The following is a 22,186-nucleotide window of genomic DNA, read 5'->3' on the forward strand; positions in this document are numbered from 1 at the left end:
GACAAAACATGAAGATAAGACTTACTTTGGGTCCAGGTTCTCCAGCTCCTCTCTCTCCTGCTGCACCAATTTCACCTGGTAAACCTTGATCACCCTTTGGAAGCACACATGCATGGAATTGTTCCATAAGTCATGAGACAATACTTATCTAGGCTCTATTACTATCAAGAGTAGTGAACAAGTTGCATGATGGAAACTCTTGCCTTTGGTCCAGGGTAGCCCTCTCCCGGTGGGCCTCTGCTTCCTGTGGGTCCACGTGGTCCTTCCACACCCTAAAACAAAACATAAGCAAAAAGCAAACACAAAACAAAGCAAATTACAAACAAAGAAAAAACAAAGAAAACAAATACAAAAGCAAAAACAGAAAGCAAAAAAAACAAGCCTCTTGAGTTTGAATCCGCATTTCTTCAGTGGCTCTGCAAGGCTTCTGTCCCATCGGCCATGATACATGCTCTCAGTACGGGCAGCACATTCTATTACAGTGCCTTCATTTACCAGTGAAAAGGGAACAATTGAAGAAGAGCCATGCTCGGCATTTAAAGGCATCAGTGACAAGGTACAAGTAACTTCACCTTTGTTTCTTTCTGTTTCTCAAAATCCACAAAAGGAGGTAAATCCTTTTCATACTTGGCTCCTAAACTATGGAATAGTCTCCCTAACACTGTTCAGGAAGCCAACACACTCACTCAGTTTAAGTCTAGACTAAAGACTCATCTATATATTCAGGCATACACCTAATTTATCCTTCAACTCACAATTAAGCTGCTTTAGCTAGGTCTGCTGGAACCAGAAACATTCGCCATGATCTATAGCTGCATAAAATAGAATGGCATCTATGCTAATATTATTCTATTTGTGTCCATGTCTTAACCTTGGGATTCATATCCCGGGGTTACCAGAGCCTGCCAGATCCAGCTCCGTTCCTGCTTGGCGGCAGACTCCACTGCTACGTGTCTCTGAGAGATGACGACAAACTACAGCTGGTGCTAGCCAGACATCACTTCATGTCTTTTGACTTCAGAGGATAAACTGATGCCAACTACAACTGTAATACATGTGATACTACATATGCCACTGCCCGAACCTTGGATTTAGGATGGACCCCACCGAACCTCACCGAAATGAGCCTGCAGGCTGAACTGTGATACACCACATTATCTCTGGACACATCCCCCTTGTCTAATGATGGACTACACTCTTAAAATGGAATATATTGACTATAATTTAATTGCCAATAAAACCCTTCATCTTACTTACTTATACTTAGCTTACTCATTTTAATCCATGACTTGCACTATATACATAAGTAATATTGGCATTATAAACATGATGTTAGCCAGAGGGGAACTGGCCCCCACAGTGAGTCTGATTTGCCAATACCTTCTCTCCTTGGACTCCTGCGCCAGGAAGCCCCACTTGTCCTGGACGCCCAGAAGGACCAAAATCACCCTTAAGAGAAAACACACGCCAACAAAGATTCTTGCAATAAGGGTACATGGCATTAACAGCACAGGGCATGGGGCAATTTCTAATAAACAGATGCAGTGTAACATGCTACACACCCCTGAGCAGAGAAACTATGAGAACAGAAGCAATGCAATCAAAAAAGTTTTTATTAAGAGTAGTCGGAATGTGGGAGGATATTACATTAATATCGAGTATTCATATGAATACAGCACGCGCTGTGATATGTTCCAACAAAGCATCTGCAGAGGAAGTTTTGATCATGCAAATTAAGCAAATAATTACACCATAAAATGAATGCAAGTCAGCACGGGTGGTCTGTCAGTCCATAATTTTCTCAGCCATTTCACAATGTACAGTATGTGGTGTGAATATGTGTTTTACCTTGTCTCCTTTAAGGCCTGGACCTATTGGCCCTCTCGGTCCCTTTGGCCCCTCCAGACCCCTCTCTCCCTGTAAAAGACACAATTTAATAGGGCTGTTAAAAATATGGATTTCTCGATTAATAGCTATCTTTATTTAAACGAACCCAATATTGATTATTAAAACCCAAGTTCAATCTTTTACTCTATGCGTAACCTTCTATAAAGCAAGTTAACCACTCCCATGTGACCAAATTGCACACTATCATTTCACTGATGAGTGTTGAAAGTACAAGTTTGGTTTGACTCTTTCCATGTAATGTGTGTCCAAAGACAAGATCCACGCAATCCATTTGTCATTAATTGATATAAAAAACAACAAAAATAGAAATATTTAATTCTAATCAAGGTAAAGAAACAATTCCATTCTCGTTAATACATGCTCAGCCAAAACTGTTTTATGAGTAGCTTGCTGAACTGCTGCTAATCTTAAAGGAACAGTAACGTTTTACGCTTGTTCAACATATCAATAGCTGCTTTTCCATTATTGGCCAGGGCTATCAACTGGTGAGCCGGGGCTAATAGCATCGGACATCGAGCCGTGAGACCAAAATTGATCTTGATTGGCATTCCTACCATCGGACTAAAAGCCCTGCGGCATTGCCCTAAAACCCACCCATAACACTCCACTCTTTTCACAAGCAAGAGGGAAGCTCAAGCTTTTGTATGTAAACATTAGTTAGCAAGCAAGATAAGTTAGCATAGACAACTCACAGACTGTAACTTCCATGTTGTCCCAAATAGTCTCTCCACTAACAGTGAAATGATGTCCCAGCACACAATCTTTCACCAAACCATGGAAGTTAATTTCTCGAAAATGTACCGTTGTGTGCTGCAAGTTCGGCCAAACTCCGGCTTTGACATTAAACCCGCCTCAATTCCCGAATGGCCATGTTTGGCCCAAGGGTAATCAGCAGGCCAAAGGCCGTTGGCCCCGAGGAGGCACGATGAAGACCCGGAAGTGACAGTGGGAACGCAACAGGCCCTAGCACGTACTAGCATGCCCTCATTTATCCCGATAGTGGAAACGCGGCAAATGTAAATAATTTTAAAAAGTACAAATTACTAATTATTTTTTTATTATATATTTCAAAAATCTCAATATGACCAAAATTATGAAAAACTGATCATAAAATAACATTTTAAAAATATTGTCATAACGTACAACCAAGTTAGAAGGTCCCCTGTATAACTAACAGCATTAGCTGAGAGAAAATATCTTTAGAATATTGTAAGCAAAATGGACATTTTATCTGAAATAGCTTGTGAAACTAATACAAATTTAATTCAGTTCGGAACAGAATGTAATAAAGTCCTCGAAAGAGGAGTAAAACCCATATTTATCTGAAGTGTGTACATGGCAGCAGTCAAACAACAGCATGATTTGATTAAGTTTTATCTTTTGATGAAAATAAAAAAAGAGATGTAAGAGTGTTAGATAGCTCTGGCACACACTGAGGTCAGAGGTCAGGAGGAAAGATCTGCTCAATACCATATTGAGACATTTCAAAGAGTATCTGATACAAACCATGTATGCAGGACACACGTCTCATAAAAAACACATTTAAAGTCTACGCAGCCTTGATATGACTCATAATTCACTCGAATACACTGCATTCTTTCACACAAACACATGCTGACTGGTGAAAACAATGAAACAGTGTACAATGAAGTGTGTACCTTTGGCCCTGGTAAACCCTCTCCTGGAGGGCCCTTCTCTCCCAGCAGACCTTGCGGCCCCTGTGGCCCCTTTAGCCCAAACACGATAGTCAAGGTTAATACAACTACTTCAATATTTTAAGTAAATTAGCATTTGTGCATGGGAGCATGGTTGCATTTTCTTACCGGCAGGCCTGGCTCGCCAAGCCCAGGAGGCCCGGGAGGACCCATTCTGCCTTGGAACCCCACATCTCCCTATTGAGGAAGGAAATACACACATTCATGAAATTATGATAACAAATATTAGTGCATTGGGTACTTGATATCATATGCAAGCTAGTTTCAAATAAAGTGGCCCCCAAAATTTTTTTTTTTAAATTCCACAAAAAATGCATTACAGAAAAAAAAAATAACAAACCAAGTGGCATTTGGATACAGTATCCTGTATTAAAAGCATGGTTTCTTAACTTTAATTTATTACAAGGGAACGCAAAACTTCCTGAGAGGGAAAGCAAAACATTTCTGAGCCAAATTGGCAATGACTTTTCCCCAACCAAGGTCATTTTAGTGGATATACGAAGTTCCCCTCAAGCTCACACAGGTGTGCTAGCACAGAAACCACAGGTGTAGTTCAACACAATAAGTTTGGACATGTTCCACTAATGTGTCCAAATAAGTTTTATTTTCATTTTGAACACTTGAACTATTGTTTTAACATTTAACATCTTCAACTGGTGGGCCAGGAGCGTGTAATAAATTAAGGATTACAAATTAGAAGTCCCCGGATCTACAAGTCAGGCATATCTGATACCATTTGAAAGCTTAGAATCTGAGCTTTTGTCACGATTCCCCGTTGTCTTCCACGGCCCGCCTTCAGAACCTTCCATTGCTTCGCCTCCCACGGCTCCGCCTCCTGAGCCTTCCATGACTCTGCCTTCCACGGCTCTGTCCCCAGAGTTCTCCATGGCTCCACCACCTGAATCTTCCATGGCTCCGCCTTCTACGGCTCCACCATTGGAGTTCTCCATGGCCGTGGCCCTGTGGCCACCTCCCGGGCCTTCTGACCCAGTCCCTGTCCTTTGGCCGCCTCCCAGGCCTCCTGACTCAGTCCCTGTCCTGTGGCCACCTCCCAGGCCTCCTGACCCAGTCCCCGTCTTGTGGCCCCCTTGGACTGCCTGTCTGCCCCTTGTGCCCCCCGTGGACTGCCTGTTTGTCCTTTGTGCCCCCCTTGGACTGTCTGTCTGCCCTTTGTGCCCCCGTGGACTGCCTGTTTGCCCTTTGTGCCCCCCTTGGACTGTCTGTTTGCCCCTTGGTCTGCCTTTAAAATAAACTCCACTTGATTTGATATTTTGTTATCTAATGCAATGGCATTCATAACATTTTTAGTGTCTCTTAAGTGTCCAAATACTGTTTGGGGCCACTGTATATTTCAAGCCTACCTTTGGTCCAGGAAATCCAATCCCAGTTTCTCCCTGGATTCCTGGTGGCCCGGAGAAGCCTCTCTCGCCCTGAAGAACCAGAACCAATCAGAACAGATCCAATGTTTAGGTGTGATTAGGAAACACAATGTTCTATTTTCTCTACATATTCCTTTATCTCCATGCTTTTTCGGAGATAAATAATCCTGGCAACTGTGGACGGTGATTTTAAATGCCCCAAAAGACCCATAAAAGTAACATAAAATTAAAAGTAGTTCATATGACCGTTGTGCTATATTCCAAGTCTTCTGAAGCCATATGATAGCTTTGTAAAAGGAACAAAATGCAAACCAGACTGTTCAATGTTCACCGCTGTTCCAATGCATGCACGTTTACACCACGAGCCCAATGTGGTCACACTTTTTTTGACCACCTCTGATTTGACCACCTCTGAATATAGTTAGAGTGGACAAATCTCTTCTTTAGAGTTTACACTCTTCTTTATCTTTGTCCCGTTTCAAGCAAATCGCCCAAAACACAGGTGTAAACAGGGCCTATGAGGTACATGTGAGGACAAATATCTGCATTCTTTAAATGGGCAGATGCAAATGGGGGTCTTTGAAAACACGTGGTTCATGTCAGTCATATTGAATTAAAGAATTTAGACTGTAATTACTGTGCTCAGACACATTAGGCAAAACACCTTCACCTGTCAAAGACATATATTGATGTGCAGAGCACCTGCAATCTCTTGCACACACACACACACACATACACACACGTACATACACACACATGTATGTGCCATAGCATGTTCAGGCATTAATCTGTTCCTCACTAACATGACAGCCATCAGTCAAAAGTAAATTCCAGAAAAATAATTAAGCGGAGTTCTGCTCTGAAACACATAGATGCACATCAGCACTTTAAAATGACTAAACATAAAATAATAAATACAATCTTGATCCATGTTTCCACAGGATAAACAAACGTGTCAATATCCTGTAAGACCAAACAGGGATTTAAATCTACTGATCGCCTTCCTTGACTTAAATTCATCTCACTTTTTTGCCAGGCTGGCCCTCAGGTCCAATGTCCCCATTTGGTCCAGGCAAACCCTGAAGAGAAATATGAGACACATTAAAGGATTAATAATTTCTGTTATCATTTATTCACCCTCAAGTTATTCTAAACTAGTATGCTATTACTTTTACCATGGAACCCATAAGTAGAATTTCTGAAGAATCTTCATGTAGCTCTTTTCCATATGATTTTAAAGTGAACACATCTGTCAAGCTCAAAAATGGAGAAATAACAACCATAGAAATATGCCAAGTCTTCTGAAGCCATACAATATATTTGTGAAGTGTCAAATTTCGTTTTCCACGAATACTATATATAACGCAAGACTGAGAGACACGCGGCATAACAGAAACAAATCAAAACCACATGCTCTCACAAGACACAAACACCCAAATGGCACGAGTGCACATCACCAAGACTAAATAAGCTAAAATGAGCCGCCGCGTTATGCAGAACGGACCACAAAATGGCACCGCGAAAATTTTTGGGCCAGTTGCCATGTAAAATCCCGGGCCGATTTCTCTTCCCAGTTCAGCCCTACATGCGTTCCATACAAGATCTGGCAACCGGACAACCTTGGAATAATGTGATTATTCATATAACGAGTTAGGCCATACAAATTACCGGCGGTTCCTGGGAGAAATAACAAAATGGGAGGGGGCGGGAGATGGGTGTGAAATACTGGAGACTCCCGGGAAAAACGGGAGCGTTGCCAGGTATGATTCTATATCTGTCACGTTTGTTTTTTTCTTTTGTTTTTTTGTTTTTTTACGTGAGTGCATGGCTTCAGTTGTGCTTTCCCTGCCGTGCGCTTTTTGGTCGGTCTTGTTGCATGTCCTGAGCATGAGTGTCCGGATCCCAAAACCAAACCAGACACGGAGGTCAGGATGGACACTCATGCGCCGGACATGAAAAAAGACAGACCGAAAAGCGCACGGCAGGGAAACCACAACCGAAGCCGTGCGCTCAAGCAAAAAACAAACAAAACAAAAACAAGGCAGACATAGAACAGTGATGTCACACAAATACCCAGACTGACTGAGTGACAGGATCATGACACTTATTAAGTACAGTGCTTCTTTCTTATGCTGGTGTAATGTTAAGATGTATCTATCTGAAGAGAAACATTTTCAATTAAATTCCATTAAAACAATATTTGATATATTTATATTTATTGAGAAATGTGCTACATAAATACATTTGTAAGTAAACAATAAAATAATAAATATTGCTTCAAAGCAGCTTTACAGAAAACAACCCTTATTTCTTACAAATAAGATTATATTTCATAATATATTAACTTATATAATTTTTTTATTTTTTGCTATGGCTGTCAATACAATAAAATAATCTTGATTAATCTAATGATTTCTGAATTAATTAGTAAAAATGTCAAATAATGTATAAAAAAATACCACTTTGCACTCCCTTCCGGACCCCAGTTTTAAAACCCCTGGTGCACGATATGTTTTTGTACTTTTTGGAGCTTGACAGACATGGTTCTCTATGAACTGTCATTGAAGTGAAAAATCTGCATGAACATTTGTCCAAAAAGTCTTCAAAAACAATACATGAGAGTGAGTAAATTATGACAGTATTTTAATATTTGTGTGAACTATTCTGTTCAAGTATGAGTGAAAGCAGAAACTAGCATCAGCTAGAAACAAAGAATGAAATATTTGTTTTTATGCATCCCAGATAATTATGAAGACATACCTGCAGTCCTCGACTTCCTCTGATGCCAACTGGACCCTCAGGACCCTTTAAAGAAACAGACATTAACACATAAAAGTACAGCGGTTAATAAGGATGAACTGAACTGTATATGTGAAAACTCACTCTGTCTCCTTTGATTCCTGGAGTTCCACACTCTCCTCTCTCACCCTAATGAAAACAAGAACCAAGGACAACTGTCAGACACAAATCTAGATGAACAGCAGTTGTTAAAGAAGGGTCTATATCTAGATATGATTATGTGTTATGAGTGTCATGAGGTTTATCACCTGCTCTCCTTTGTATCCCGCTTTCCCCTGATCATCAACACAGAATATACGGAGAGAGAAAACAAATTACACATGCAGATATCAGTTATAAACCATGTCAAGAATGGAGTGACTTTAGGCCTTGTTCTAGCCAGAATCACCTCCATCCCCTCTCTTCCGGGAGGTCCACTGAATCCGCCTTCTCCCTGCAGGAAGAACATCACATTTTAGAGTTTAACAAACAGGTAATACACAAACAAGCATGAGAGTTAATTGAAGATAATGTTGACCTTTTGCCCTTTGGATCCTGGACTTCCATCATCTCCAGGCCGACCCTTTTTACCCTGTGATTCTCAGAGAAAGAGAGACAGGATGATAGAAATAGAGAAACAAGAAATGTGCCTCTTTTTTTTAATGTGAACAAGAATCTAAATGACATTTCAAAGCTTTGGCGAAGGGGAAGCTTAGCAGTGAATAGTGCATTTTGATCTGTTTTCATATGTTAGGATTAGGGTCTTCATTTACGAAATAAACTTTTTTCGAAATGAACTAAATTATAATGTTTACATCGCATATATTGGAGTTATTTTTTAATTTGTGATCCAAGAATCCAAGCATCTGGAACTTTCTGAATTTGACAAAGAGTTGTTTTACTTCAACATGGTCAACTATGGTAAATCAAACTATAATTTAATTAAAATAACACTTTATTTCTATATGGCCAGTTTTAATATGCATGTAAATAGCATGTTACACCACTCTTTGTCTCTCGCCACTGGCTGCCGGTTGATGCACGTATTACATTCAAGGCTCTGATGCTGGCATACAAAACAGTCACTGGGTCTGCTCCAGCATACCTAAAATAATTTATGCAGATCTACACTCCCGCCAGAAGCCTGCGGTCGGCTATGGAACACCGCCTTGTTGTACCAACACAAAGAGGCACCAAAACACTTTCCAGGACTCTTAGTTTCATCATACCACATTGGTGGAATGACCTTCCCAACTCAATCCGTGATGCTGACTCACTATCTATCTTCAAAAAAACGTCTGAAAACATTCTTGTTGCACTTAAATCTGTTTTAAATGCTATTCTAATGCTAGTGAAACTTTGTAGTATGGCACTTTTCGTACAAATGTCTCCATAAGATGATTCATAAGATGAAAACATCACAATACGGAAGTAAAGTCGCTCGCAACTTCCGTTTCATGCCGACTTTAAGTATTTCGATGTGGCTCACATTTGCTTACACTGACACCTAGTGGCCTGGATGCAGCATCATTCAAACACAGTAGTTTTCAGTTACCAATGCCCTTGTAGAAATTCACTCTGTACAGTAAACCAGGATTCATTTAATACTGAGATTAAGCAAGTATTCGGCTGGTCATGTGATTCTAACATGGCTGCCCCTATGAGGCGCCCCTGCTCCATGTAGAATAAAACAGCATTTATAAGGTTACTGACATGATTGAACTCTTCATCTCACATGAGTGGTCATGATTTTATACATGATCAAAATTACTATTAATTTCTCTATAAGTAAAACTTTTTTAATCAGGAAAAAAATTACTGAGTTCACCTTTAATAGATCCAGGAAAAAAATGAAAGTCACATCATTGAACCAACTAAAGAGATTTGAACACAGTTACTGTGTTTATGATGTCTTCTTAGGTTCTCAACCTAAAACCAGCGTGCAGCTCTTATTTTTAAGTAGGAAATATTCCTCTGTTCTCAAAGTTGTTTTGATAAAACCCTTGACCTGATTCATTTAATTTCACTAGTGCTCACTATTTAATTGAATGTCTACTAGTTAATTCAGTTTACTTATAATAAAGAAAAGCGAGTGCTTGAGGCTGGCGGCAACATTTTTTAAACTTCGCAGTTATTTTATACATATTCAAGGAGACCGCATTGCTTAAAAATTCCAGAAAGAATAAATCTGAGTCTCCATTTGTGTATAAGGAAAGCTACCTTTAATGTCTTAGATGTGTCACCACATGTATCTGGTGCATATTTGTAAAGCCATTTAGACATAATTATGTGTAATATTAGATGTAACTTGAGCGCAGATCTTGTTCAGCTTCACTGTAATGTGTGGAAATGCAAAGACTCTGTTCCATAACCTAGTGAACTGAATCCTTACTGAAATGGAGCCTCATACATGAGCAGATAAGAACATTTGACATTAACAGCATGGGCATGTAGCCAAGCATTTCGACATTTCTCTTGCTTCATTCACCATCTGAAATGGATTCTTGAATTGTGTTCTCTGCGAAAAGAGCCACTTTTTTTATTTAATTTAATTTATCATGTTTTTAAGAAAGAAAAATCTAGAAAGAATTACTTCAAATAACAGTATGTTGTGGATTTCCCAGATTAATAACGTCCCACAAAATAAACGCAACCTTATAACTGCACCACCAATGAACAGATGAACTTGAACTAAGTTATATATGTAGTCACAATGCATATCCCCTTAAAGGGATAGTTCACCCAAAAATTAAAATTATTTAATAATTTACTCACCCTCATGCCATCCCAGATGTGTAGGACAAACTAAGATTTTTAGAACAATATTTCAACTGTAGGTCCTCACAATGCAAGTAAATGGGTGCCAAAACTTTGAAGCTCCATGAAGCACATAAAGGCAACACAAAAGTAATCAATACAACTCTGGTGGTTAAATGTATGTCTTCTAAAGCGATATAATCCCTTTGGGTGAGTAACAGATCAATATTTATGTGTTTTTTCACTATAAATGTGCGCACTTAGGTCACACGAGAGCCTGCATGAATTTGGTCTTCTTATTAACAAACATTGGAGAGAGAAAGGCATTAGGGAAAATTTACTTAAATATTGATTTGCTTCTCAACCAAAGTGAACAAATTGCTTCTGAAGACATGGATTTTACCTCTGAAATCGTATGGATTACTTTTATGCTGCATTTATGTGCTTTTCGAGCTTCAACGTTCTGGCCACTATTCACTTGAAATGTAAGGACTAATATATATTTCTTGTGTTCAGCAGAAGAGAGAAAGTCATATACATTTGGGGTGGCATTTGGGTGAGTAAATGATGAGAGAATTTCCATTTTTGGGTGAACTATCCCTTTAAAAATGCACTACACATAATGCAATATCCTAAACTGTCTAAATGTGAAGAATTTACAACAGATAACTTCTAAAAGTAGCCTATATACTTTAGTATATTTCTCATGTTGTATAATATTGTATGTTAAAAATTTTAATCTTTAATATGTTTGATACATGTTTAAATAATTGTGAGTAGTTTTTACATTTTTATAAATATTTGAATATTTGGTTAAAGTTTGGTCTGTTATAGTTTGATACATGTTTTTGTCACTTTGCACATTATCATCAACTAAAATATCAAATATGCTGTATTTGTAGACTAAAATGATATGCCATTTTAGAGTAAAACTGACTAAAATGAATGAGTATGATATGATGAAGGATTGACTCAAAAGGACATTTTCTTTAAAAGACAAAAATGATGACTTATTGTGTAAAAAAATAAAAACTGGTGCTCCCATGAATCCTCCACTAGGTTTTGGAACAGAGCCAAGATTCTCTGGTGTGTTGAAACATGATTTTTAAGAATATTCCACACTTACAGCGGGTCCACTGGGTCCTCTCTCTCCTTTCTCACATGTGCATTTTGGGGAAAGCGGACACTGTTGGGACAGACATACAAAAACACACTTTATTCACAGCAAGTAATGTCATTTATAATCTCTCTTAAAGTAATTCTGTCAAATAAACACTTACCACTTCATTGGCCACCTCAGTCTAGATTGAAACAAAAGTGAAAAAAATATTCATTTACAAGAAAAGTACATTTGTAAAAATATAATTTATCAATTATTACAATTATTATCAGAAATAAGTGAAAATATGCCATTAAATATTTCTGGTGTGGTGAATTCATCAGTGAAATCTTTACAAGCATATGGTTAATTCAAGTATCATTTTAATTACAGATCTCTACAGAGATGCTATCAGCTTTAACAATCGAAAATACACATCCAAGCGGGGTTATTCCTCTCTATTTCATGGTAGCCAGTGCGCAAGAGTCATTCACTATAGAAACAGTGATGTCCTCCGCCATTTTAAACAGTATGTATCCAATGTGGAAACTCCAATAAAAGGTAAGCACATGAGTTCTGTAATAAATCAGCCTGTTGTGTCTCTCGGCATGAGCCTTAATCCTGAAGTTGTCCATTTAAAGCCGTTTAAAGCTATTTCCTATCTTTGGTAATGTATTAGTAATACCAGTGATCACGGAGCGCAGTTCTATGTAAACAATGACTAATGGATTCACTTTACGTCACCAACAGGCTCATATTACACACAAAAATTATCTTTTGCCACCACCTGCTGGCTAACATATGTAATTTCAAAAATTAAGACGGTAACTCTTAACACATATGTATTATGCTTACACTTTAGTTTAGAACAGTATGAACGCAAGCGGAGTGATACACACACACAGTGAAGCGTCATCAGTGCTCATGGAACGTCTCTCGTCCAATCAGATTTGAGGACCGGAACTAACTGTGGTATATTGCATCATATCTAACAATAATTCTGTGAAGACTTGGAAACAACTGAGAAATGTACTTCTAATCAAGTACCGTCCATGTATATCTAATAATTATATGTAATTATGCACTGTTGTTAAAAAGGTCTTCATCCACACAATGCGACATCCACAATGGGCAATTAGGAAAATAAATGTGTGATGCAGCAGCTACTTTCAGGATCACAGCGCATGTTTTTTTTGGGCAACATTAAGTGGTATAATTCCAAATATGTACTGTGATAAACCCTGTGGCCTTTGGTTTCATTAAAAAATATTGGAATGAAATTAACAGGTTATGATCGGTTACCAGCATTCAAAAATAATGATTTCACTCCAGAACAATTGAAAATGACTTTGTTCCCGTTCTCGGTTACGTTCTACCAAAAATGTTGTTCGTTGTCGGTTATCATTCCTTGAATCGTTTTCAGTCCTTGATTAAAACCTTACGTAATTGTGCGGAGAAATTAAGGTGAGTATCTTACCTGGATGGAATAAGATTTCCTCAATAAGAGGTCGTGTGAGAAAAACACAGACTTGTCAGATTTGGACAGGATTAAAATCACAAAGCATGTCTAAGAAACATGAATTTCCCTAACCACCTCAAGGAAAACTAGTGCCGTCCGAATAGGGCTTAAGTCATAGAATTGTTTCAGTTGTGGTAACTGTATTATGTAAAAGGAATAATTCCCCCCAAAATGAAAATGTTGTCATTATTTTCTCAACTACTTTTCATTCCAGACCTCTTTTTTTTTTCACAAAGCTATCACATGCCTTCAGAAAACTTGGAATATAGTGCATATGGTCTACTTTTGTGATGCTTTAACAGTGTTCTTTTTTTTGTCTGTGTTAGAAATTCTGTCCTTCTATGGAAAAGAGGAGCATTTACTACATTAGTTAAAATGTTTCTTATAGTGTTCCAAATAAAAATAAAAAACCCAACTGCCTACGGGTTTGGACTGACATGAGGGTGAGTAAATAATGAAATGATTTTCATTTTTGGGTGTGTGAACTATACTATTTAGGCTGCCTCTGTCAAGAGCTAATTAACAGCAAGCATTCTTTAGCTTTAAAATTAACCTCAGACATGTACAGTAATATTTTTACTGTTTACTCTAATGTTTTTTACTGTCAAGGCAAGCTCTCCATTTTTGGAAGCACAGTCACCCCTTAGAGCAACTTACAGAAGCAGAGCTAATCCCATTTTTCTGCACCTATCTCAAGAATGAAGAATGATTTAAGTCTGAGTTTGTAATATCGGATACTCCGAAACATCCCGAAACTGCTTCCATGAATCAAGAGACATCAGGAAATGAGAACTCTCAATTCAGCAACCAAAAGAGGGTCAATTTCTCCCTTTTATCTTGCATTAACCTATAAAAAGTCAAAGCCATCAGGTATAGATAACGGGTTTTTTCTCAAAAGAAACATCTGAGATGCAGGAAACTTAAGCAAAATCTTGAATTAATCTCACTGCTGTCTAGGAGAAACAATAGCAATATTAAAGAGATCTAATTTGTGACTTCTGTTCCCTATGGGCACTAATATGCATGCAAGCATGCGCTCATTCAAGCATTCTTGAAAGGCTGCCACATACACGTATATTGGAGGAAAGTCTGAAAGTGCTCTTAGAAAGTTTCTCAGTTTCTCATGAAAGTTTGACTAGTCTATGTGAGTGAGAAAAACAAAAAGAGAACATTAGAGAACAATAGAGAATGAGGGAAGTGAAGAAAAGACAGACAAACATCCCTTGGGTAAAACATCATGTGTATGGACATTGACGATAGACATGCATCCGAAGACTCATCTGTGACCGCTGACATCACAGAAGAACTAAGGAAATTAATGACAAGCTTTTTTTATTGCAGCACAATTGGGCGTTTGATCTCAATCGTAAACAGCACACAGAGTTGGCATAATGTTGCATTGGAAACAGCGTTTCCCATTTTTTTATTTCGCTTTAAATAAGTGCGACAAAAACATGACACATTAGCTTAAATGGCCCGCTGATGAACAGATGTAAACAGAAAAAAGAAGATGATCTGTTTACTCCTGGCCTACGATTAGAGATCTTGATTGTGCTTTTCTTGTCTCGATGACAAGCACCCATGCCAATAGTTGTTCCAGAGCATGCTAGCGTGCAGATATTCACTCTGCATGCAGGATCATGCTGCCGGTTGTACCCTAAAGCTTTGATCAAGCACACCAATGAGCAACAGATGTTCCCTTTAGAGCTACTGCAACCTAGTGACTCGTATTTTACTCAGATTCAAGTAAAACCAGGGCATGCCAACTTCAAGGTGCTGCAAGTAATTTCTTTTTGGAATACCACACATGAAATGGGCTTATTACCCGAAAGATATCGCTATTGTAGGTCTCTTGAGAAATCACACCTGGCTCTCCCTGCATCCGAATATGCATATATACTTCCCAACTACTGTATATAGTATACCAAAAGCTGTTAATTGAGTAGTATGTCCAAATTCTCCATATTCATAAAACAGTACACTGTAAACCCTAATGTTTTTATGTTTAATGCTTGCCAATACCATAACTAAGGTGGTAAAAAAGGCAGATAACTGATTAACTGGCTGACAATTTTTAAATGTGCACTCAGTAACTTTTGCTGTTATGTCATCTTGGACTTGCACTGACACCTAGCGGCTTGGATGCTCATTTATGATCATTTAAAATAAATAGTTTTCAGTTTCAGATGCCATTGCAGAAATGTACTATTCACAGTCAGCCATGATTACTTTAATCAATTAGTGAAAGTGTCAAATAACAGGACGGTTACTGAGATTAAGCGAGTAGTATTTGGCTGGCCATGTGATCCTAACATGGCAGTCCCCATGTGTGGACCCTCTCCATGTGGAATAAAACAACTTTTATAAAGTTACTGATATAACTGGAGTCTTCATTTTATTGTAGAGTGCTCATGATTTCCTATATATATATTGCAAAACTACAATTTTTGTATTTAGAAGTTAAACGTTTTAATGAGGAAAAAATTACTGAGTGCACCTTTAAAATTTATTTATAGAATGTAAAAAAAAATCTGGCCACAGAGGAACAAAAAACTACCGGGAACTATCAGCACAAATTTTTGCCACTAACCGATACTTCCAAAAAGCAACTATCGGCACGGATTAACTGGTAAAACCGATATATCGGTCTACGTCTAGTTGTCATTTCTAGAAAAATCAAGTTGTCTTAATAAACATTACTTAAAATATCAAGGTTTGGGCTCATAACTTAAATATTTATGTTCCTTTAACATATTTATCATAAAAATCAATAGATTTAAGATTTTAAGTGTTAACAACTCAAATGATTGAGTACAAAATTGAGGCTATGGGGAATGCCCAAATGCCTTGCGCTTGAATTATTTAAGTGTGTTTTCTTGGTCAAATGGAAAATGGGGAATTTAAATAGTTGTTATTAAAATGTATACAGGTTTAGCTAATATTTTTTTGTATTACCATTAGGGTGATCTGTGTCCCATTTGGTCAGTTTGAAGCCTATTATCACTATCTCCGTTCTCCTTGTGCATGTGCAACTAAAGTGCACACATATATATGGATTTCTGTGCAGGGTTAGGGTTAGAGTTTTCTGTGAAGAAATAAGTTTATTTATTGACTGATCTAGAATCATTTATAATCTTCTTTATTTGAGCTGTGTTATTTTATTATCTACAATTTTTAAGTAGAAACAACATTTAAACAGTTATCTGAGTAAAGTCTACTTGCTTCTAGTTACCATAACTTAGTCCTTAATAGTTAAGTTCATTCTATATGAACACCAAGGAAAGTGAACTTAAATACACACGTTTTGGAGATGCCATTACTCAATTCAATTGAGTAGAGTCAAATTATTAGGGTTTTCAGAGTAGGTGAGAAATGCCCAGATGACCTACTGGATCTGCCAAGTACTATTCCATAATCATGCTGAGAAGCCGCTATAGTCTATTGAAATAACTCTTACAAGCTGTGTTTTCACACAGTGTTCTATTTTAGGTATAATTTTTGTCTTTTACAAAAATGTCCTTTAAACTGTCAACATTTCATCCTGTCATTTTCATTCATATTAATCAATTTTACTCTGACATGCATGATATGTTAATCAACAAAAATGACATAATTAAGATTTTTCTCTTTGGTATCATTGACCAAAACTAGACTAGACTGACACTGCCATCCTCAAGATGATGAAATCGTAAGATTCCTTGAGACTTGGCTAGTACGACTAGGTCTGACTTTTATTCCCATTCATGCACTAACCAATCAACAAATCGAATAAAAAAAAATAAAAATACAGGCATCAAATGTTAGCTAGCCCCTTTCCAAAACTTTATTTTAAGAAAGGAAATGTCAATTAACTAATTTGGTTACTCTTTCCATATTTATTTACGCAAACCAATATTCAATCCAAACCCTGATATATTCTTTCTTTCATTGTACACAAAAGTTATTTAACTATTAAAATGAATGTTAAGTTTGAGATACGGGGATAAACCCATGAAAGAAATTGCGATAACGTTGCTTGTCAAGTCGTTTGTTTTTCTCTATGTGAGCAAAAGCTGAGCATTTATACACAAGCCAACATATACAATTTCTTATGATTTTGCCTTCTCGTACAATTATTCTGCATTCTCATGAGAGCATGTTAGAGGAGCCGTCATATTAAAATTCTGAATTAAAAAAATTATATTAATAAAATAAAAAATAACTACAATATAAGTACTTTATACACCAAAAGAGCGGTTTCATTTGGTTCAATTGTACATGTTTATGAAAACCAGAGTAAATTATTTTAGCGGTTGTTGTTGCTACATCATATATTCATGTATGTCCAGGAATGTTTTCCTTCTACTCACCTGCATACCTAAAGAACATACTTCATTAATGGCCATGAAGTACATTCTTTATCAATTGCCGTATATACTCAGACTCTATATCAAATGCCTTCAGAAGACTTGGAATATGTCACATGAGTCAAATTGACTACTATTTTATTACTTTTATAAGCTTTAAAGTGAGTCACTATCAATTGCCATTGTATGGCAAAGATGGCCCAAGATATTCATTTTCAAAGCATTTCCTTTTGTGCTCTGCATACGAATTGAGTGATCTGTTCAAGCAAGCAATTCAAACAGTCAAAAAATATTAAAGTAATTCAAAAATTCTAACCAGGTTTCCATCAGCTTAGATGGTCTACCAGCCCAAACCAGGTTGACCATGATGGTCTACCAGGTCAAACTTGGCCTCAGTGTGGAGCAACAAATAACTAGCTTTTTCCATCTAAAACCATCCAAAAACATAATCCAGTAACCACCTTTAGCTCTTTTAGCTAATAGAACCTTGAAGACCCTGTATTTGACTCTACCAAGTACCAATCATAGCTGTTTCCTCAGATGTTTCTAGATGGTGTAATCTCATGATGAGTGTGAACTGCATATTAAATGAATTCAATCATGCATCCAAGCAGTGAGCTAAACAACAGCCAGCACTGCTGTAAAAAACAGGTCTTCCCATCTTATGGTGGTTAAGCTCACTAAACAGTTCAAGCTGTGTTGTGGAACACAGTTAACTACATACAGTACATTAACCAGCTCCTAACCAGCTAAGCCAAGGTGGTCTACTGGCCCTAACCAGGTTGATCTACCAAGTCAACCTCAGCCATGCTAGCTGGTAATCCAGCTGATTAAACCAACTAAACAGGCTTGGTAAAGCTTGGACCAGCTATTGACAAACTAGGATTTTTTTAGCATGGTTAAAAAGACACGTTTTCTGTTTTCAATTATCAGAGATTGGAGAGAAGAAGAGGAAACCTCCACAGCAGTCCTGGCAAGCAGATTCAGTTGTAAAAGTAGATGCTGCACTCTGTGAGATGCAGCGTTCCTGTCTACTGTCTTCCAACAGGATACAGGATGTCAAAAAATGTAAACCAAGGCTGTAAGGAAGCTGAGGAATTTCTCATAAAACCATAAATGGAATAGATTTCATAGAAACTCACGAACAGGCACTCACTGATGACTGTGCTGACAAACAAGATGTGCACCTGACATGCATCACTGCACACACCTGGTTAGGTGAGGTCAGGAAAAACACCTAATAACAACAAGAAACATCTAATTATAGCTTCATATGTACAGTACATGTGTGGTCGGTACTGAGAGAAAGACTGTACCAATTCAGCTCTTTAGATGGATAAATAATTCCTTAAATGTATATAGCACTTTTCTAGGCACTCATAGCGCTTTACATAGTATAGGGGGAATCTCTTCAATCACCACCAGTTTGCAGCATCTACCTGGATGATACAACGGCAGCCATAGTGTGCCAGAATGCCCACCACACACTAGCTATTGGTGGAGAGGAGAGTAGAGTAGAGTGATGTAGCCAGTTAAGGGACGGAGACTCTTAGGAGGCCATGATAGATTAGGGCCAATCGGGGGAATCTGGCCAGGGCACCGGGGTTACACCCCTTTTCTTTACAAGTTACGGATCTTTGAGCTTTTGCTACTTATCATTTTATTTATCTTATTTATAGGGATGTTATAGATAGACAGGACATAAATGAATGGAGGCGTGGGGCAAAATTGCCACTTAAAGTGGCAAAACTGTACCCAAAATGTAAAATAAAAGCACAAAAAATGCCCCGTAAAGAATTCTCGCTTTACAATTTGTAACATCTGCTAAAAATGTCTTTTCAACCAGCATGTTTTTCTAGTGAAGTTGGGTGAATCTTGCTGGCTAAGCTAGTTACAAAGTCTGATTAAGACACCAGCACATCCCCAGCATCCTAAACATAGCAGAATGTATGCTGGTGACCAGCAGTGCTGGTCTTTTCAACAGGAAGAGGCCGGGATGGAAAATGACATAAGTGACACTTAATCTTGCAACATGCTGAAGCATGTGTGCTAGCCACTAAGCCACGACTTTGACGAATTTTTAGCCTCATTTAATTATTATGCTCTAACCTCACAAGTAATGAATTAATCACCTCAAGTTTTTCCATTTCTTCAGGGAAGATAAAGAGATAAGATTTTTTCCATTGCTGCTGGATATGTGCGTTCTTAGGCAGCATAAAACCCAGCACACATGCTTCTCTTGATCCAAGATCCCTCAAGAGATATAAATCATTTCTACACTTCAAAGTTGGTTTTTCAAAGCAAAAATCTTGATTTCGATACTTACGTATTCCCATACAAAATAAAAAAATAACTTTATTTCACAGCTGTATCATTTTCACTGAAAATCTCTATTGTTGGCGATAGAAAAGAAGCATTGTGATATGAAATTTTAAATTGGAATATTCACGCTAGATTCAGCCATTAGTTCTTGGGTGAACTAATAACACTCCATTACAATGTGTTGACTTCTTGGCAATCTCTTGCCTTTTCCTTCCCAATCCTCAATATAACTGTAGCCCCTTAGAAGACAGGTAAGAAAATTATTTGGTAAATGGTCTGCACTTATATAGTGCTTTTTTAACCTTAGAGCTTACCAAAGCGCTTTACACTGTGTCCCAATCACCCATTGGCAGAGCTGCCATGTAAGGCGCTAGCCTGCCATTGGGAGTAAGTTGGTGTTCAGTGTCTTGCCCAAGGACACTTCAGCATGTAGGGTCGTGTGGGCCGAAAATCGAACCCGCCAACCCTGCAATTAGCAGCAGACCTGCTCTACCACCTGAGCCATAACCGCCCACGGTTCAGAGATGTATTTTATGAAATAGGTATGAAATAGGAAAATAAGTTTGATTGTCCTACTTTGGCCCTCCCCAATTTCCTTAGAAGTACTAAAAATGAGACAATTGTTGACATACTGTAAGAGTATACAAAGCTATACAACTCAATGTGGATTGTATATATTGGCGTTGGAAGAATTTGATGAGAAATGTTTATATTGAAACTTTGGCGGCGTACTTCGGTATCTTGGCAAATCGGAGCACAGATTGAAACACCGACCCCGTTTACATGCACTTAAGTAAATGGTTGATTACATGGTTTTCACAGAAATTGGTATACAAAAACATCCAGTAATCACGAACAATGTTTTGCTGCTTAAGGGATTAAGAGAAAATGGGAGAACGCAGTTTATGTGGTCATTAATATAATGGGAAAAGGGAAAGTCACACATACACTATTAACTATACCAATATACACACCATTTTAAAATATCGACTACTGTTCCTCATGTCTGCATACTTGAGGCATTCAGCTCCTGCCTGTTGAAATGTTATGGTTATAGCGCTCCTTAATGTTTTAGAGCTGCTAAAGACTAATTCATGCAGTGACTGCAGCGGAACTAAGCCTATTCTGGTTGAGTAACTACTGTATATGCGATCAAGTGCATTGGGGGAATCCCAGAGTTTGAGGTAAGAGGGAAACTCCACAATTGCAGCACAAGTCTGGTGCAGGTCGCTATAAAACATGTTAAGCGAACAAACACAGCAACTCTGCAATATCTAGAAAAAAAGCAAAGCAACATAGTGTAAAAAACAGCAAAGCCTTTCTAAGTTTCCATGTTTGATATTTACAGTAGTGTCGAAGGTTATGTGGGAGATAACGTGCTGTGGAGACAGCAGCTTACTGACCGAGCCACATGTTTAAAGATGTGAAGATAAAACCGATATCACGACAAACCTTTCTCGAGTTTCAAGCAGCTTTCTCGTAATAAATGACTTTCTGGTGTCCATGTAAGTGAGTTTACTGCTAAGATTTTTTCTGAAACTCATCAGTTTCTTTTCTCAGGAGAAACATCTGAGAAGCAGGAGGCTTGTGGAAAGTTTCCATTCTCTCTCCATTAAATATTATTGCTTTCTGGGAGAAACACTTGAAATATTAAAGAGATCTTATATGGGAAAATATGAAGAAGCTACTCACAATCTCGTTAACAATCTTGTCCACAACTCTTTTGTCCTGTAGGTTGTGTACGTAGCGAGTGGCTGGAGGGCTCGCCAGTAGGCGCAGCTGTTCCACTTTAGCAGCTGGTGTGAAACCTACTGTGAAGAATTTAATCCCTTGGTTCTTGGCATCAGATAATGCAGAGAATATATCGGGATTCTTGGGATGAGACACGCCGTCGTACAGCAGGATGGCCACCTTCATGGTGCCAGGGCCAGATTCATCCAGGTAGATGCGGGTGAGGTTGGTTATGGCATAGGTGGTGTAGGTTCCATGCCCGATGTACGGAATGGGTGCGATGCGGTCTTGGAAGGTGGGCACACCCCTCCAATCTTTGAAGGACTGCTCTGTGATCACGTGACTGCTGTATTGCAGGAGGGCTGTTCTAAAGTTCAGGCCCTGCCCTGTTTGGATACGAATGTTTTGGATCCGGTCAACAAGTTCATTAACAAATTGCTTCTCTTGGGCATGGTTGTCTTTCGCACTCTCTGAACTGTCCACTAAAAATGCCAACTCCAAAGTACAGTCGTCATCTGAAATATGGAAAGAGACAAATGAAAATGTGAAACAAGAACTAAACATTAAAAGGTACACTCAGTAATATTTCTGTTTATGTTCAGTGATCAAGCAAATGCAACTGTTCTCAGTAA

General features: G+C 38.2%; 1 protein-coding gene across 1 annotated transcript in view; it reads right to left on the minus strand.

Moving 5' to 3' along the window:
- col28a2b (collagen, type XXVIII, alpha 2b) overlaps positions 1 to 22,186 on the minus strand; it is a 49,522-nt gene that overhangs the window by 21,755 nt on the left and 5,581 nt on the right. Inside the window, exons 3-18 of the mRNA XM_052130511.1 lie at positions 21,516 to 22,069; positions 11,818 to 11,838; positions 11,664 to 11,723; positions 8,319 to 8,372; positions 8,190 to 8,234; positions 8,050 to 8,076; positions 7,886 to 7,930; positions 7,763 to 7,807; positions 6,028 to 6,081; positions 4,985 to 5,053; positions 3,732 to 3,800; positions 3,567 to 3,635; positions 1,849 to 1,917; positions 1,381 to 1,449; positions 204 to 272; positions 26 to 94 (exon numbers count right to left, since the gene is read on the minus strand). Coding sequence (XP_051986471.1) covers positions 26 to 94; positions 204 to 272; positions 1,381 to 1,449; positions 1,849 to 1,917; positions 3,567 to 3,635; positions 3,732 to 3,800; positions 4,985 to 5,053; positions 6,028 to 6,081; positions 7,763 to 7,807; positions 7,886 to 7,930; positions 8,050 to 8,076; positions 8,190 to 8,234; positions 8,319 to 8,372; positions 11,664 to 11,723; positions 11,818 to 11,838; positions 21,516 to 22,069 — 1,388 coding nt within the window. The remainder of the gene's footprint in view (positions 1 to 25; positions 95 to 203; positions 273 to 1,380; positions 1,450 to 1,848; positions 1,918 to 3,566; positions 3,636 to 3,731; positions 3,801 to 4,984; positions 5,054 to 6,027; positions 6,082 to 7,762; positions 7,808 to 7,885; positions 7,931 to 8,049; positions 8,077 to 8,189; positions 8,235 to 8,318; positions 8,373 to 11,663; positions 11,724 to 11,817; positions 11,839 to 21,515; positions 22,070 to 22,186) is intronic.

The sequence above is a fragment of the Xyrauchen texanus genome, chromosome 7 (genome assembly GCF_025860055.1).
Source record: "Xyrauchen texanus isolate HMW12.3.18 chromosome 7, RBS_HiC_50CHRs, whole genome shotgun sequence".
NCBI classification, from domain to species: domain Eukaryota; kingdom Metazoa; phylum Chordata; class Actinopteri; order Cypriniformes; family Catostomidae; genus Xyrauchen; species Xyrauchen texanus.